Source organism: Hesperophylax consimilis, chromosome 26 (genome assembly GCF_061612785.1).
Source record: "Hesperophylax consimilis isolate HC1 chromosome 26, BYU_Hcon_1.0, whole genome shotgun sequence".
NCBI lineage: Eukaryota > Metazoa > Arthropoda > Insecta > Trichoptera > Limnephilidae > Hesperophylax > Hesperophylax consimilis.
Genome location: NC_142861.1, coordinates 12,838,182 through 12,857,370, shown reverse-complemented (window position 1 = coordinate 12,857,370; position 19,189 = coordinate 12,838,182). Strand labels below are relative to the sequence as shown.

General features: G+C 36.6%; 2 protein-coding genes across 2 annotated transcripts; one reads left to right on the top strand and one right to left on the bottom strand.

The window, feature by feature from the left end:
• Nucleotides 1-1,001: 1,001 nt before the first annotated feature.
• Nucleotides 1,002-3,480, bottom strand: HBS1 (translation elongation factor EF-1alpha (GTPase) HBS1). Its single transcript, XM_089647586.1, has one exon. It carries the CDS (start codon nucleotides 3,263-3,265, stop codon nucleotides 1,223-1,225), a length of 2,043 nt encoding a protein of 680 aa, XP_089503712.1. The 5' UTR covers nucleotides 3,266-3,480; the 3' UTR covers nucleotides 1,002-1,222.
• Nucleotides 3,481-3,769: 289 nt separating this feature from the next.
• Nucleotides 3,770-18,071, top strand: RagA-B (Ras-related GTP binding A/B). Its single transcript, XM_089647588.1, has 6 exons — nucleotides 3,770-3,880; nucleotides 4,109-4,208; nucleotides 8,742-8,959; nucleotides 14,131-14,297; nucleotides 16,160-16,406; nucleotides 16,754-18,071. The coding sequence occupies exons 1-6, from the start codon at nucleotides 3,869-3,871 to the stop codon at nucleotides 16,928-16,930; spliced, it is 921 nt and encodes a 306-aa protein (XP_089503714.1). The 5' UTR covers nucleotides 3,770-3,868; the 3' UTR covers nucleotides 16,931-18,071.
• The last annotated feature ends 1,118 nt before the right edge of the window (nucleotides 18,072-19,189 follow it).

Below are 19,189 nucleotides of genomic sequence, written 5' to 3'. Positions count from 1 at the left end.
CGTTTCCTCCAACCCAAGGTTTTTTTTTTTACTTATTTAAGATTTCTCCCCATGAAAAACATACTTTTAAAGTAAATTTAAAAACCCACTTGATATTATTATGAATAGAGCACAATAATATGTTAGTTAGATAGCAAGATAGAAGGTTATCGTATAAGCTCTAGATCAGTGGTTTTCAAACTTTTTATGGTGTGCACTTCTCATAAATATCGGACTTTTCACAAGCGCACTCTTATTCCAAGGTTGCGATAAAAACAAACAAATATTGGAAAATGACCTCATACTTACACCGAGCCAAGGTTCCATAAATTAGTTGAAGAAAACAAGCGCACCGATCTCATTAATTTGTATTACTTGGGAACAATTTTTATTTCTGTTAGTGATCTACTTTTGTAAAATTATAACCATTGTTTGATTGTTATTATAATAATAAAGCCATCTCATGACTCCCACTTTTAAAACCAATGCCTACATAATTTCAAAAGAATCTATATATATTTTTGTACGCCTTTGCTTTTGTGTAGTACCTAAACTTTTATTATAATAATAATAACAGTTTATTCCAGACAGGAGCAGGGATAGAGCAATGCAATATATTCCATTTTCAAGTAATGATAATAATAGTTTATTCCAGACAGGAGCAGGGATAGAGCAATGCAATATATTCCATTTTCAAGTAATGATAATAATAGTTTATTCCAGACAGACGCAGGAATAGTGCAATGCAATAAATACATTCCATTTTCAAGTAATAGCAAAATAACTATATATAAAATATATATATTTTATAATAATAGATTAATTTGACTGGTCGGTGGCTGAGTTGACATCACACTTGGGTCTCACCCAGGCGTAGTGTGTTCAATTCCTCAGCTGGCTAAGTCCTCCATCATAACACAAGCAACATTTTCCACTTACTGTGGTGGTAGTAGGAGATTTTCAAATATTTTCATGTATTCTTAACCCAGGAATGTTAGTCTTTCTTTAAAAAAAAACAAATATTGAACTCCAACAAGTTTTTAATAGCAAATTTGTGATGTTGACATGTTTCATAAATGTACAAACTCTTAAACGTACATCCATTTTAAATCAGTTTTTGTAAATATCATTTAGTATAATACAAAAATTCAATCATTTTTTATCAGCTGAAATGTAAAACAATAATGTCATGAGAAAACAATGAGTTTTTTTTAATATGCCAAAAGTTCTTATAAATAGAACCTCACTTAATAATTTTTGTCACAAGACCAGCTGCAACTGTGACACCGGCCACGCGTAACATTACCCTTCCTAGCTCCTTGAAGTCTTTGTACGTTTCCATACAAATAGGCCGGCACACTTCGATCTCCACCAACGCCACTGAATTATTACCTAGACATCTCGGCTTCTTCTTGATTATCTCTCCGTTGCTCTTATTTATTAGTGCCCTGAGTTTAACAATATTGGCAGATTCAATCAGCGACTGGTGATGAAGCAAGACCGGGAATCCATTGGTGATGGGGACTTTCACGTTAAACACAACCAGTCTGGCTTCGAACCTCGAAGTCACGGGGGCGGGATTCGCACAATCAGATAAAACATAACCTACACTAACATTCTGTATATCTACCCCTGTAATATTCACACTGACTTGGTCACCAGCAAATGCAACGGGGTGCGGAATATCATTAATCATAACCGATTTAGCAAAAGCCGCTTCTTTTGTTGGACAAATGATAAATTTATCTCCTGTGTGAATGGTTCCAGTCTCTATCCGCCCAGAAACACAAAAACCTGATCCTGTACCTTTGAATATATCGTTGACAGACATCCTGAATGGTTTAGTCACCGGACGCTCAGGAGATTTAAATTTGTCAATGACATCAATGAGAGCCGGACCCTTATACCATTTAGATAGCTGGTCTTCGGTCGGTGCTGAGATTAAGTTCTCTCCTGTCAGTCCTGAGCAGGGGACATAAGTAACATCGCAGTCTTTGAATCCAGCGTGCTTCAAGAATAATTTAAGCTTGCCACATATTTCATCAAAGCGCTCCTCAGACCAGTTTGTAGTGTCGAGTTTGTTGACAGCTACCGCCAGCTGATTGATGCCGAGGGACCTTGCGAGTAAAGCGTGCTCTCGAGTTTGTCCGCCGAGATCGAAACCGGATTCAAATTCTCCACGAGTGGCATCCACTACTAACAATGCTACGTCAGCTTGTCCAGCTCCTGCAATCATATTGGGTATGAAGTCCGCATGGCCAGGTGCATCCAGAACTGTGATCTGTTTGGTTTTGGTTGAGAACTGAGTGCGTCCAATGTCCATGGTAATGCCTCGAACGCGCTCCTCTCCAGTTTCGTCCAGCACCCAGGCATACATGAAGCTCTGTTTGCCAATCTTCTTGCTTTCCTGTTCGTACTTGTGTAGTGTACGCTGACTCACCTCACCGAGGTCGCAGAGAAGTCTTCCCATCAAGGTGGATTTCCCCGCATCCACGTGACCGATAACCACGACGTACAAATGCTCTTTGACCGATCCTCGTTCTGTTTTGTACTCGGCCGCAGCATCTACTTTGTTCTCTTGCCGCTTTGAGATGAGTTTTTCTTCAGACTGAGAAGGTGTGGGGGATTTGCACGGGGTTCCCCTGCCTGATGCTGGGGACTGTGAACGGGGAGTTTGAGGAGAGTTCAAACGGTTCCCATCATCGACTTTGAATCCCTTGATAACATGTGGAACTTTAGAATCCACCGCCGTGGAAATAACTTTGGGTGAGTCTACGAACTTTTGAGCAGGAAGAGGTAAAACGCCTATTGATATTTTTGACTTCGTTTCCACAACTTTTTTAATACTAGTCGGGATTTCTTTGTCCTTTTCGGAATTCAACAGAGCATCTAGAGATTCTGAAATGCTAAAGTTATGCTCTATGATTGTTTTGATGATTCTCTGTTCAGGTACTGAGTCACCCAATACGTTGCGAATTTCGTCCAAACATGACATCAACTTGGCTTCGTCCATTTCACTGAGTTCCAGGTTCTTGTTATCTTCGGAGTCTCGTCGCTGTCCAGGGCTGCTCATGGCTACGTCGGCATTTTCATCTTCTTCTTCGATATCCTTGTGCTGGTCGAAGTAGCTGGACATAACTTGAGTGCGTCCCCTGTCATACATGAACTGAGCCGTGTCACTGGGAGATATATAGCTGTCATCTTCCACTGAATGTCCGTAAACATCGTCGTATCCATCATACTCGTCGGTATAGTTCATGGAACGTACATTCCTGTGCCTTGACATTGTCGGAGATGATGTGTGAAAACTTTGAGATTTTAATACATTTGTTGACTCGGTTTGCTGTTAATAACTTAAATATCAGATTTTAAGCCTGTACGAATACATTCTACCGCTTTCCCTAAGCGTACACCACCGAAATAAAATAATCCGCAATCAGACGCAACTCACACGTCGTCCCAAAACATCTGTCAAAATAAATCCCAATGACTGCCAATGACGGACGTAGAGGAGAGAACATGTAGGCAATTTCATGGTGGACTATTCGCGCGTAGGAACTTTTGAATACTTCATACGGCTCAAGTAGGTACTTAGTTATAGATGCTTTTTTTAGAAAATACACAAATTATTACAGAAATTAATTCACATCTTTCTTTTATTTTTAATATATTTTATTTACTCAGTATTTTTTAATGATTTCCATATTTTTATTTCATTGATCCGTCAGGAACCTACCAAATAAATTCATGTGCGTAGTAGCAACATTTAATGACGTATTCGTATTTTGACGTTTGTGCTGTAAGAATTTGTCATCTCAGCTCGTAGCCCAGCTGTATTTAATATATTGTTACATATTGCTCATGTGATATATCTTCAACCAAAATTAAGATGAAGAAAAAGGTAATAATTCTTTGTTAAAATACCCCACTGTCAACATTACTGCACGTCTTTAATCATTATATCATAATAAATTATAATAGGTGTGCTAGGGAGTTGATCGTTTAATGTTTATTAATGTATTGTGCTTATTTTTTAAGGATTCTCAATCAAATTATTCTCTCTCAAATATACTGAAGTTCCTTGTTCTTTGTGCAGTACATAAATTATTATAATTACCCATTTTTTCAGGTTTTGTTGATGGGGAAGAGTGGTTCGGGTAAAACTAGTATGAGATCTATCATATTTGCCAATTATATAGCAAGGGACACGAGAAGATTGGGAGCCACAAGTGAGTTTTATAAAATTATATCGTTTACCCTACTCATTGACATTTAAAAAAAATAAAATTATTGTGTTTGATGACTGACAATATTTTAATCTTTGTTTACTGATCTACAATATTATCTACACTGTTTGATTCACACAAAATGAATTATTCAATTAAAGTATACAGAAAACAATTGAACATGGTTCCAGACTGAAACAATATCATAATGAACTTCTGAAATGAGTGGGAGACGTGCGGGATTAAAAATTGGTTATAAAAATTGGAAACTATCAAATGAGATAAAATTGATACTCTCAGAAAATTCTTTAACCACTCAGGCCACTGGCATATTCTATGCAATATTTCTGAAAGTATCCAAAACTATACTCGGTCCAACATTAGAACAACCCGTGGACGCGCATGTCTCCGCCCCTTCTCCCCACTCCTAAAAGGACGAGTGTTAACACATTCAGACCCACTATTTTAATAAATTAATTATTTAATTTATTTTCCTACCGATAAATAAAATTAAAAATTAAAACATTTTAATACATTCAAATAATGATGATGATAGTATTACAATACATATTGTACTTTATTAGGCATCAGATTTATCAAATCGGCTAAGAAATCAATCCAAAGTTGAAAATATCATCATTGCCATTAAAAAAAAAATAATTTTCCTCAGATGATTCATTTGAAATTTCAAAAGCTAACGAATTATCATTATTGTCCTCTAGTTCATCAACAATGTGATCGATATTCCGAAATTTTTTTCCGATACATATTTATTATCATTGTCCGTTGAGGTTTGTGCACCACCTATAAACATAAAAAAAAACCGATCAACACCAACATTCACAAATTTTATACATATATTACCTATCTATATCCTTGAATTATAAAAATGCATTGTTGTAAATCGAATAGTCATACAAATAACACATAAATAATGTTTACCTGTCCTTTTTTGTTTTTCGTAATTGGCGATAATGAATTCGGACATATCGGCTGAACATCCATTTTATAGCAGGGTCTGAATGGGTTAATTTCTCTAATCACGGGCACTAACGACTAACGAATTGTCAGCGAAGATTGCCGGAGATAGCCGAGCGATGGTGAAGGAAAGGAGCGGGGGGGTGGTATGCGCAGAACGAACCTAATTTGGTACTCCAACAGGTCGTTCTTAAGTTGGACCGAGAATAGTATCTGTTTTTGAAATTTGATGAAATACGCTTTCCATTTTTATTATTAGAAATAAATATTGTAACTTAGTTACTTCAAGAAATTTTTTAACCTTAACGTTACGTTTTTTCTAACTAAAATTACTAATAAAGAATAAATATAAAAACACACATATTTTAAACGTTATTGTCACCTCATTTTTTTGTCATTTTATGTAAAAATAATAAATTAAAAATTCACATAGTTTCATATATTCTTTTTATTATTATTCGAACATTTGGCTTCATAGAGGTGTACATTAAAAAATTTCTGTGGTCAACTTCTAAATTTGAACATAGAGCGTGGCGTTTTCTCTTTCTGATACCGTTTAGATCATATTTTTCACTAAGACAGTAAGGGAGAAAAAGATTTGTATGAGACCTGTGTGAGCTGTTCCCAAAAGCTAGCAATTCAAATTCAAAAAACATTTCTTACACAAAAATACAGAGTACAAAGGGTATGGCTAATAGGTTACATCCTATTTCTTCCCAATTAGCAGCTCCTTAATTAAATTCTATTATCAGAGTTTCTCACAATAAATGAAAAGCCATGATTGTAAAATCTATCATTTTCATTATTCAAAACAGCATCAAACAGAGTTACCATTGAAAGTGACTTTGAATAACGTTACTTTCGAAACCGCTTTCTTTAAATTAAAAGTTTGGGAAGTCCATAATTCCATAAAAGGCACTTTTGAAAGGTTTTTCCGTACCACTGGTTGAGTTCAATATGCCACAGTACTAATATGTACGACGAGTACTTTTACGGTACGACAAGAAATTTTGTAATTATTTGTGTGATTGTGATAGTTATATTGTCAGTGGGATGGTATAGACAGAATAGTGCATGTCTTATCACGCAGGTGTAGCAAACAGACAAAATTATTATTCTAATCATTTGAAACCCGTTGTCATTGTTAGGGCTTCAACATTTTTTCAGTTGACACCGTCAGCTTGGCTGTTAAAATATTCTATAAAAACTGTTATTTATTCGAGGAGTTAATCTGGTCTAGGAAGAATAGTCTTTAGATTCCTTCCACAAGTATAAACATGCATTATAAAATCATCTTTCAAGCATTATTACTAGACATCGGATTATATGCACTAACAAAGTGCCAAAATATGCATGCAAATATGCACTAAAAAAGGCCAAAATATGCACTAAAAACTCTTGATTTGCCCAAAATATGCACAATCAAAATCAAAAAACCATTTATATTTTAATTAAAGACCATACAAAAACAGCGAAATATTCTTAAAATTATGCATAGTTTTTGTGACAATATACAACTTTATATATCAATATACAAAGTATTTTTCCAAATTTTCGAGCTCAAATCTGTGACGTTTGTCACCCAGTATTAATTTGTACGCCGAAAACGACCTATCTACGTCAACTGACGTCATTGGACAAAATTTAAAATTTGGCGCCATTTCTGGAGATATCTGTTTAGGCAGGGTATGTGCCGTTGTGCCGTTGATGTAGGCATTAATGTTCTTCATATCTTCAAGACTTGGGTTTTTAAGCAAAATAGAGTCTTAACTGTTTACGAATCTTTTCTGATATTGAATTAGGAAGGGCGTTGGCGAGTTCGATCGTTGTTTCCAGTATTTCTATTGCTTTAATTAGAGGAAGGTTTTTTGTTTCCAATTTTTTTATGGTATCTGGTAACTTGTGGAAATGTGTTGAGATGAGGGCGATATTCTGTTTAATGGATGCGTCTTCAAATGCTAGCTTGCTTGAATGAATTGCAATGGCCTCAGAACTGTCAATCGGTATAGCTTTCGTAAGGTGATTTATGCATAACAATCCCTACCGCGTTTCGGTCAGTCAGCCACCGCGCTCGTGTCCTACGCGTCATCGTCACCTAGCTCCCTATACGTAGGTGATAACTCCCGCTATTAAACGAAATATGCATGATTTGGGAAAAAAGGCTGAAATATGCATTAACGTCGTAATTAGAGAGTTATATGCATTTGCATATGCAAATATGCAAATGCATATATTCCGATGTCTAATTATTACCAAACAAACGTTAGGACAATTTCTTGTTTCTCATTACTATTCTTTCATGATAGAAACATTTTGCCAGGCTAACAGGTTTGTATTTCTGTGGTTATTTTATTGAAGTAGTGAGATTACGCACAGAAAGAAATCCATTTTAATTTGTATTTACATTAAATCAAATAGCGCTATGAATAGCATGAATCCAGGTATAAAAAAGAATGATTTTAAATCAGTTCAAAAGTCCATAAGAGCAGCATGGAAGGGATACGCTTGCAGTGTAACAACGCATACAGCGTGATGTTTGACCTACCCAGATACTGCAGTGCTTCCAACATGCTCATGGAGGGGCCAGTACCAGGTTTTGCAGTCCTCCAATAAGAACTCGGGTGGCAGGTTTAAGGGAGAGGATAAACAACTAAATTAATCAAACAACAAACATGTATTCACCATGGAATCCCGCCAGAGTCCAGATTCCAGCATCGTAGCACACTAGGGAATGTTATTGGCCCCTTCAATCTCAAATGCTATAGATCGTTAACGTCTCTTTTGTTCTATGTATCCGAATATTTAAAAAAAAAAATTCTTTGCTTGTACATTATTACTCTTTAGATGTATGTATGTATATTATTGTATATGCTTTATGGGATGTGAAGGATCGCACAAACCTCCCCACATTTCAGAATAAACGCATTATTATTAGAATAACTTTGAAAGTTGTACTTATCATTGAAGAAAAATATAATAAAAAACGAAACTTGAAACCGAAAAAAAAAGTGAAAAATAAAAAATGTAACGGTCTCAACTGGGAATCGAACCCAAGATCTCTGTCTTAAGATCTTGTCCCGGTAAGTTATATCCCGGTATAACGGTCTCAACTGGGAATCGAACCCAAGATCTCTGTCTTAAGATCTTGTCCCGGTAAGTTATATCCCGGTATAACGGTCTCAACTGGGAATCGAACCCAAGATCTCTGTCTTAAGATCTTGTCCCGGTAAGACAGAAATCCTGGGTTCGATTTCCAGTTGAGATCGTTACCTCCTTTTTATTTTTCTGTGTCTTGTTCTATTTTATGTTTTGTTTAGATTTATTAGTATTATCTTCTTCTTCAATGATATATTACATTATTTTTATAACTCAGATCTACACGGCTGTCGCATAAGTGATCCATCGGCGACTATCCCCATACATAGATGTCACATATGTGATCCATGAAGTTTCACTAAAACACATATATGTAAATTGTGTCAAAATATGCCAATTATTGCGTTAACTATCTAACGTTTCTTTACCTAACTAACCGTACATTATACTATCCGCTTTCAGTCGATGTGGAGCACTCCCACGTCCGGTTCCTCGGCAATCTGGTGCTGAACCTGTGGGACTGTGGGGGGCAGGAGGCCTTCATGGAGAATTACTTTGCCTCGCAGCGGGACAACATCTTCCGCAACGTGGAGGTTCTCATCTACGTGTTTGATGTGGAGAGCCGTGAGCTGGACAAGGACATGCACTATTATCAGTCCTGTCTAGAGGCTATACTCAACGTAAGTTAAAAATATTTTTGAAGAAAGATGAACGTTCCCTAGCTACGAACAATCCGAGAATATGTATTTGTAAAACTCCTACTACCATCATTATGTGCAAAAAATGTTGCCTGCGCGATGATGGGGGACTTAACCAGCAGAGGAATGGAATCCACGAAGCCTGACGTGGTGGGAACCCGACACATTATTGTGTACTTGGCTACTAACTGTATAAAGTAAAGTTTTAATTTTGCTTCATGGCCAGAGACATATTTTTATGGTTATTCCAATTCTTGTTTCTTATATCTTTGGTTGCATCAAACATTGAACAATACATCTACGAAGGACATGCACTATTAGCTCTCATGTACTCGCAATCTTTACTCAATCTAAGGACTTTAATTTAACTTCAATTCAGAGTCCGGTACTATGTATATATACATTTTTATAAGGGACTGTATACATTGTCGTTGCGCCTGCAAAAATGGCCATGTGCCAGATTTCAGCAAGATGTTTTGTTACACCAAAAAATTCTAAAAAAATCAAGGAATCCGATCCAATCTCGGGTATGTGCATATGTTTAACCGTTATCGCACAATACTCATTCAAACCTTTTTTGTTGACGCATTTGAACACAAAACTTGGAATTTTTTTGCTTCCCCTGTAAAATTTGGTAAAACTCACATAGCCGGTCTTGCAAACGCAACAGCGCATACTGTTTGACTATCCCAACTCTAGTTGTGTATGTCTATTGACTGTACCAAACATTACCAATAGTATCTGTAGGCTTGAAAATGCATATGACAGTTGAACAATACATAATATGGTCTGGTTGCTAATTTTTATTGATCTTTTGTTCGCCGGCGTATCCTTAAGCATACTATCAAAAATGCATTTCTCTAAATATAATTAGCTGTTCTGGAGAAAATACTTACGGTAGATTAAATACTATTTTTACAAATTATAAATAGAATATCTGGTAAGGCGTACAATAAAAAAAACATAATTTTTTGAAATATCAACTGGGTTATTGCGAAAATGAAACGGCTCGCGCACGCCAAAAATTTTGCATCGGCATCAAGAAGTTTTACAGTTTCCTAAGGGTTTCTTGTTGCTATGGACTGACTTCTTCTTCTTCTTCAAAGGCGCTACAGCCCATTTCGAGCCTTGGCCTCCTTTAACATGGGCCTCCACCGCCCTCTGTCCTCGGCCGTCGTCTTCCAATCTGCAACATGGAGTAGTCCTCTGGCATCTTTCCTAACATCGTCCTCCCATCTCAGCCTAGGTCTGCCCGCCTTTCGTTTGCCTTCCGGGTGTCCTGTTAGAACCTTCTTTGGTACACGTGTGCTTGGCATTCGGTGCACATGTCCGGCCCATCTTAGTCTTTGGAGCCGTAAATGAGTAGAGAGTCTGGGAGCTTGGTAGATGTCATATAGCTCCTTATTGTGGCGGATTCTCCATGCCTCTCCCTCTCGCACCGCTCCTAAGATTCTTCGAAGTACCTTTCTTTTGAAGGTGTCCAGCCGTTCCGCAGACTTTGCTGTCAGTGTTCCCGCCTCACATCCATAGGCCAAGACCGTTCTAATAATTGTTTTATACAGGGTTATTTTGGTTTTCCTATGGACGTTTCGGGATTTGAACACTGGCAGCAACGCGAAGTAAGTGTTGTTAGCGGCTGTGATGCGCTTTCTTACTTCTACTGGGTCTTCGTTGTCCTGCGTTATGATGGAGCCCAGGTAGGCAAACTCTTCGACCACTTCAAAGTTATAGGAGTTTTTAAAATTCACTTTATCTTTTATTCTGCGGTGTGGGGTTCTGGTTTGCATCATGATTTTAGTTTTGTTCTCATTGATTTGCAAGCCCACCTCTCTTGCTGCAGTCTCCAAAGGGTCAAACACCTCTCTTACAGCCTGTAAGGATCTTCCGACAATGTTAAGGTCGTCTGCATATCCAACTATTTGATTGCTTTTGTAGCAAATGTTTGAGTCGGTAGCAATCATTGTCTTCCTCACGACGTGCTCCAGAACAATATTGAAAAGAGTGGGAGCTAAGCCATCACCTTGTTTCAGCCCCTGGGAGACGTTAAAATCCTCCGTTGTTTCACCTCCTATCCTTACTCGACATCGTGAACCAACCATCGTTGCTTTTACAAGCTTGACTATTTTGGGCGGTATACCAAAATTTAGGAGTATTTCATATATTTTCTCCCTATCTATACTGTCATATGCCTGTTTGAAGTCAACAAATAGTTGATATATGTCTATATCGAATTCCCTTGATGTCAACAAATAGTTGATATATGTCTATATCGAATTCCCTATGGACTATGGACTGACATGTGAACATAATTAGTTAGAATATAAAATATATACGTTTTTTTAAAATGTGTGGTATTAAAAATTACCCAAACTAGTTACTAAACAGCCATTTCACACAATATTTCAAATATTCCAATTTAGTAAATAGATAAGAATTAGTTGATTGTTTGTTATCTGTATATGATTGTTTGTGGAATGGATTTCCAAGGTCACTCCACTTCAAGCACGCTCTTTATCATAGCTTCCCTAATCAATATTTATTATGAATTAGGCAAAAAAACAATTAACTGCGGAGAGTACTGATAACAAATAATTTTTGATTAATGACTATCAAATTGCTTTGTTTTGTAATTAATAAATGGTTTTAGTTATGATTAGTAAACTGATCTAAATAACCAGGTTCTTATTTTTCCCCCACTCCTTTTGAGCTTCTTAACATTCCCGATTCAGAGTGTCATAGTCCCACTGCCCCCAAGAACTAGAACTCTTGTGTAGTATTCACATTTTAAAATTTTACCTCACATTGAAACAATATTAGTAATATTTAAACAAAATGGTTGCAGTAAAGTATTAAGATTTGGGTGTGACCGAGAATTGAATTCGAAACAATTTGCCGGCAGGCTCTCTACCCATTATGCTTCCGAACCCCCTTTCCATCCATACTCATTGTTTTTATCAATCACATGTTTCTTGAAAATTGCTGATATGCTTTCAATTTATTTTCCATGAGCGGCCAACTTTGCAAAAGCGTTACGGGAAAGTTAGTTTTAATTTAAGAATATAAACATTAAATAACATTATCAATAAATTGTTAAATTTTATGTCAAATGAATATTTTGTTATCATCCTTAGCTTGTATAGTTCAGAACTGTCAATTTACGAGGGTGGGTCAATAAGTCCTTAGAAAAAAGCATTAAAACAGTTTGTATTTTTGTATTTTTTTTTTATTTCTCAACATAATCTCCTTGGAGCTCAATACACTTGGTTAGACGTTTCTCAATTTTTTTTAAACCGTCAGAAAAATAAGTTTTCGGAAGGTCCTCAAAATAAGCATTTGTCCGATCGATGACTTCTTCATTTGAAAAAAAACGTTGTCCACTTAGCCATTTTTTTAAGTTTGGGAAAAGGAAAAAGTCACTGGGGGCTAAATCTGGCGAATACGGTGGGTGGTCGACCAATTCGAACTTCAATTCTTCAATTTTAGCCATTGATCGTAAACATGTGTGAACACGGGCATTGTCCTGATGAAAGAGGATTTTTTTCCTGTTTAAATGAGGCCGTTTTTCTTCAATTTTGTTTTTTAGCTGGTCCAATAAAGATGCATAATAATCCCCTGTTATTGTTTTTCCTTTTTCCAAATAGTCAACGAAAATAATTCCACGTGCATCCCAAAATACAGTAGCCATAACCTTACCAGCTGATTTTACGGTTTTCGCCTTCTTTGGACATGGTTCGCCTTTCGCAATCCACTGCTTTGACTGTTCTTTCGTCTTGAGAGTATAGTGGTGTATCCATGTTTCATCTACAGTCACAAAGCGACGAAAAAATTCATCCGGATTGCGTTGCATGAGCGACAACAGGGCTTTAGATGCCACCACCCTATTGCGTTTATTGTCGACTGTGAGCAAACGCACCCATCTTGCAGAAATTTTTTTCATGCCCAATTTGTCATGTAAAATAGAAATGACGCTACCTTTTGAGATCCCTGTAACCTCAATTATCTCACTCAACTTTAATCTTCGGTCACTTAACACCATATCGTGGATTTTATTGATCATTTCTGGTGTAGTCACCTCTACAGGACGTCCTGAGCGTGGTTCATCCTTTGTTGATGTACGACCACGTTTAAATTCATTTAACCAGTTATAAATAGTTGCAAGTGAAGGAGCAGATGTGCCGTGAACTAAATCCAACTCATTTTTTATTTTCTTTGCTGTTAACCCTTTTATATTAAAATGTTTAATAACAGCTCTAAACTCAATTTTCTCCATTTTTGTAAACAAGCAAATTTTTTTTTTTTAAATGTACGAGAAACACACAACAACCCGACCAATCTGCTTGAAACTTCGCAGCATACTGAATCGGTAGTGCCGCTGCATGAAAACAAACCGCTTACAGTACTAGTCGCGCCACCTGTCGGCTTTTCTAAGGACTTATTGACCCACCCTCGTATTATCTACCATAATTAATAAGTTGAATTCATTCAAAGTTATTATGAAAATGCAATTTGACATTCACTCTGACTTCAGTCTCAAGTCCATATTATTACGTAAATCGCTCTGATTGTACATTTATATTAAATCATATCATCTATTCTAAGTACAAAGTATATATATATATATCTAGGTGGAACAAATGAAATACAAATTTAGGTCACTATTTCCATCTGTATCTAAGGCTGTACGTACGTCATCAACGATCGTCCCAAAAGGCGTTCATAAAAATCTTCCTTCTCATACTTCTTATATGAAAATGAAAAAAAAAACAGTAGATGCTATAAAGTTGAATGTCTGTAATCATATTCCTATGAAAATTTCGCCAACGTATGTTTCATTCTAATTATAGAACTTTTATGGTATTGGCAGTTGTAAAAATAAGCAAAAAAAAACTTTTCTAAAACCCACACAATGGTAATAAAATTTGCACATGATGAGGTAGAAATTGAAGTTTAAATGAAAATTGTCTATCTCAAAAGAAAGGTGGTTTAGGAGTGTAGTCACCTCCCCAAAGACATGGTCATTGGTAGGTTGATCCCAATTTGTGGAAAATAAAAACCTCTGCTGCCTAACTCTGTTGAAGTTATCAGAAACATAAAGCAAATTGTGAAATGTATCATTATAAAAATGTGAAATAATGATCTCCCTTGGTTTCCAGAACTCACCAGAGGCCCGAATCTTCTGCCTTGTGCACAAAATGGATCTGGTTGCCGAGGAACAGAGAGATATCATCTTCAAGGAGAGGGAGGAAGACCTCAAGAGGCTGTCAAAACCCCTGGACTGTACGGCCTTCCGCACCAGCATATGGGACGAAACCTTGTACAAGTAAGTACAGCAAAACACCGTTTCATAGATACATACGTCGGCACTATAACCCTTGGAGAGTCTTGAGAGTTCCATATTCCTGAGGCTGCGGTGTTGGCCTTCACACTATCCAACCATATAGACTTAGGCTGTCCAACACTCCTTCGTTCTACAGGTTTACTTCATAGGAGCTCTTCGATGATCGGCTGAAAATGCCGATTTTCCGTGGTAATTGCAGGACGCTCTAGCCCGGATAATTGAAAAATACATGACGTAGGATTCTGCGGAGCAGTTTCAACTGTATTTGTAGGACGTGATATTGGCACTATTGGAACATCAGTGAATTGAAGTTTCGTCATCCTCAACGTCATCGTCATCGTCATTTCCAACAGCTGTTAATATTTTTCCATATTGATAGGTGGGTCAAATCCCGGCACTAGAAGGAATGGGAGAAAGCACCTGAAATGAGACAATCCCATGGAATTTCAATTTCATCATTCGGAAGACAAAACTGCTTTTAACTTAAGTTGTGCGAGTCCCCGGCTTTGATTAAAACTACATCCAGCACATGAAAATAGTTTCCCCAGATTTTTGCAGCACACAGTCTTCATCTTGGATTTTATAACTGTACTTCGAACACGATAATGATCTCCTTCAAAATGCATCAGCAGATGAATGATGGTATGTTCTGAACACATTTAAAATTTTTATCTTTATGTACACAAAAAATAAAAAGAAACACAAAACTGGTTTTAACCAGAGGTGGCTCTTGGGGTCCAGAAGTGGAAGGTCAATCGAATTTGCCGGTTCTCACCTATTCTGAAGCCGGTAGTACAATATAATTTATTTTAAGATTATTAATCTAATTATTTACACATATAACTAATTAATGTTTTTTTTTTCTTTAGTTTGTAAAATCACTAATGCGAATCTCAGTCCATTGTTTATCAGTTGACTTAAAAAGTAAACAATGATAGCAAAAGTACCTATACATTCATTTTATTGCACCTGCAAATCCACTAACAGAAATTATAAGTTTTCGTTTTAAAATATCGTTTTTAACCTCTCTCTTGTAACAGCAATTTTTTATACTCTTTTTTTGTGGGCAGCAAGCTACACGGAAAGTGCTCGCGGACCGCATCAAAAAGCCTCACGGGCTGCAGGTTCCCCATCTCCTCCGTGAAAGTGCGCTGCATCTACCTCCTTGCAATTGCCAAACTGTTCTTGAACGAGTGCGCCCTATATAAAGCCGCGTTACAAAGCAAGTCAGTCTTAAGCAGTCGGTCTTAAGCAATCAAGCCGCAGGTACCTACGAGCGTATCCAGTTTTGCCCGCGGTTTGAGCCCATCATCACCAGCCGACCGGGTCCATCATACCTCTAGCTTTCTTACTTCACACTGGAGTACCTGGAAAACCCATGGTCTTCACCAGTGCCGAACACCACCCACAAGACCAGTCTCCACCAATGTGGTGTACAGTCATCGACTTCATCGCCACAACCACTCCACTACTGTTTATCTCCGCTTCATCTGACCATCGACCTGGAAGATTCGCCGTCGACAACATCCATCGACGTGGTGTGGATCTTCGGCCTGGGGAATTTGCCACCGATCAAGTCCACCGACTACTGCATGAGCAATGGTTCGGAGTCAGCTCAACATCAACTTCACTGACATTTTTCATTACCTCACTAACCCCAAAAATCAACAAATAAAAAACAGTACTTTGCACTTACAAATTTATATATTAGTATTTAGGTATTTATAATAGTCCTACTAGCTCCCTTAGTGAGTTTCCATTCATAGAGTAGTTGCTTGGTTTTTTTTTGGATTGATAATTACCACTGGACGGCATTTTATAATTTTGTTCTACTTGTTTCCCAGAGCGTGGTCGAGCATAGTGTACATGCTGATACCCAATGTGAAAGCACTTGAGAGTTCCCTGCAGCAGTTTGCCAACATCGTGGATGCAGATGAGGTGTTGTTGTTTGAGCGCGCCACATTCCTGGTGATCTCGCACTGTCAGCGGCGCGAACACAAAGATGGCCACCGCTTCGAGAAGGTGTCCAACATCATCAAGCAGTTCAAGCTATCCTGCTCCAAACTGGCCGCACAGTTCCAGAGCATGGAGGTAAAGGGATAATTAGCAGAATTTGTTTGAGGGCTTATTTTATTCAAATCACATCATTTTCTTTCGCATACTAGTGCGTACCTCTCGTCAAGTTAGTGTGATGAGATTTCATTAAAACTACCTTGTGTCATAGAAGTTTGTGAAAAAATTTATAGATAAATCAATCAAATTTGTCTAGGTGGTGAAATTACACAGCGAGCTCTTAGTATTTTAAAATAATTAACTTTTAAATTGTTCTAATCATTTCGATTCTAGAATAAATTTATTTCTTTATCACGTTTAACCCCTATTTAAACCTTTAATGCTTCCATGTGTGAATTCTACAAATATTGCATTGTTTTTTATAGGTACGCAACAGCGCGTTTGCGGCCTTCATCGACGGTTTCACAAGCAATACGTACGTCATGGTCGTAATGTCCGAATCCAATATCCCATCAGAGGCCACCCTAATCAACATAAGAAATGCGCGGAAGCACTTTGAGAAGCTGGAGAAGGTCTCATCAAGCGCGCCGCAGTACCGTTGAAGTGCTTCCTCTAATCAAAGGACACATTTAAGCGCCACAAGTTGACAAAATGGACAAATAATCTAATTTTGTATTAAGTTTATAGAGTACCGCGCAACTTAACTGCCATACATTTTGTGCATCGTAAAGTATGTAAATATGGAATAGTTACAATCATAGGATACGTACGTACCAATGTGGTGGATTATTTTTTAATTTTTCAACACATATGAACGAAATATAATTTTTTTATTTAAATCATGGACGAAATCGATGTAGTTTTAAATTGTTGATGTGTTAAAGAATGATGCGAATGTTGCTTTTGAGTAGATTTTACCTTACAAATTACTGTAAATTGGTCGCTTAGTTCTGCTTATTTTGTAAGGCCCGCCTAGGCTTTTTTATGTCAGGTTAGCAGCTAATGAGTTGATGATATCAAAAGTTTGATATTTTTCCATTTTTGACTAGTCATTCTTCATCAGTTCATCTTAAATTCTGTTCAGTATGGGGTCTTTTAAACGCTTACTATTTTATTCCATTGGTGAAATCAATTAGGCTTTGAATCTTAAATCAAAATAATTTTCGCTCCCACGTTAGTTTAAGCCATCTTTTAACTAGTCTAATGTTTTTCGTACTTGTCACTCGCTCACATGTGAGTGCTCTAATATCATCCACGCTAGAATTTTTTGCAATGCGATTTATGCTTTGTAGAAAACACAAAATCAGAATCGCTTGCACTAATAACAGTGTAGATTCTACTTTTTATTTCATGAACGTTGCGTTTCTGATTGTCTAGAAAACATTTTATCTGTGCATGTCAAAATTCATTTTCGCTCTGTAAGTTTTTTGAACATTATTTCTTTGAAAACGCCTTTTGATTAATGGTTTTCATTTGGGGTGTATATATTTAGGTTTATGTAGAAATAATAAAACCAGTTTATTTATTCATATAAATTCTTTTTGACAGTTGTCTCCCAAACGGGAGATTTTTTTTTAAGATAAAGTTAGATATTCTGGGAAAAAGGCTTACGATATTAACATGAACTATGTATTTGAATAGTAAGATATATTATCTGGTAAACAGAAAAATGCAAAAAAAAAAAGTTTTTACTCCGATATTTATTTATTTTGGGTATTTTGAAGATTTTCTGGTCCGACGGTCAAGAGGTTAATGATGTCAGCATATTATAACAAATCTTTTAATCACATGGTGACCGTTACTTGATGCAAAATATTATTAACGTCAGTAAAATTATTGGCCTAGTGGAACAAAGCGTCGAGTTCCCGATCAGGCTTTGCAGGTTCCATTCTCTGCTAGCCAAGTCCTCCATCATTGCACAAGCAACATTTTCCACTTATAGTGATGGTACATAGTACAAGTCAGTTAGTGTCAGGTGATTCATAACCTCACTTCTTTTTTAATTTTATTAAATGAAACATGTTATCAATCTTTGTTGATCTTTATGTTTTAAAATTAAAATTTATTTAAAATAACACTCTTATTATATATGTCCTGTAAATTTGTCTAAAACAGTTGCTTTGAACGGATTTTTTATATATTATTATTATGTAAAAATATTTATTTTTAATTTACACATTGTTTTAAAAAAATAATATTGTTTTCATTGTTGGGCATTAAAATGTAAAAAATTTATCAAGAAACAAATTTTACGAAGGACATCAGTTAATAATATTATAAAAGAAATTTTAACCAAATTCAAAAGAACGGTAAATAAATTACAGCAGGATGAGGCCTTAAAGTCAAACAGTTATCTACAAAAAACATACAAATAATTGTAGGTCAATAAATTAATTATTATTAAATAAATTATGTACAAAAAACATACCAATAGTTCGAGGGCTTAAAGTCAAATAACGTTATGTACAAATAAACATTCCAAAACTAATAATTATTGGTTTGTCTTTTTGTAGGTAACATTTGACTTTAAGGCCTCGAATTATTTGTAGATAATGTTGTGTGACTTTAAGGCCTCGAGGAGTGTCAGGAGAATATTGAAGCCGTTGGGACACCCTTGAAGACATGGCCCAATCAAGTGAATCAAAGTATATGAAGTATGAATGTGAATTAAATACGAGTGTGTGACAGAGACAGAGAGAGTGGCATTCCGTCCACTGCCTATCAAACAGAATGATGTCTAGTTAGTCCTGTTTGAAGCCAGTGAGACTATGGCATTCCCAATTAGGGTATGTTCTGGGGCTGAGGGTAGTGGGGAGGAAGTTCCTGGCTATTCAGATATGGTCACTAAATACAGCTAAAGG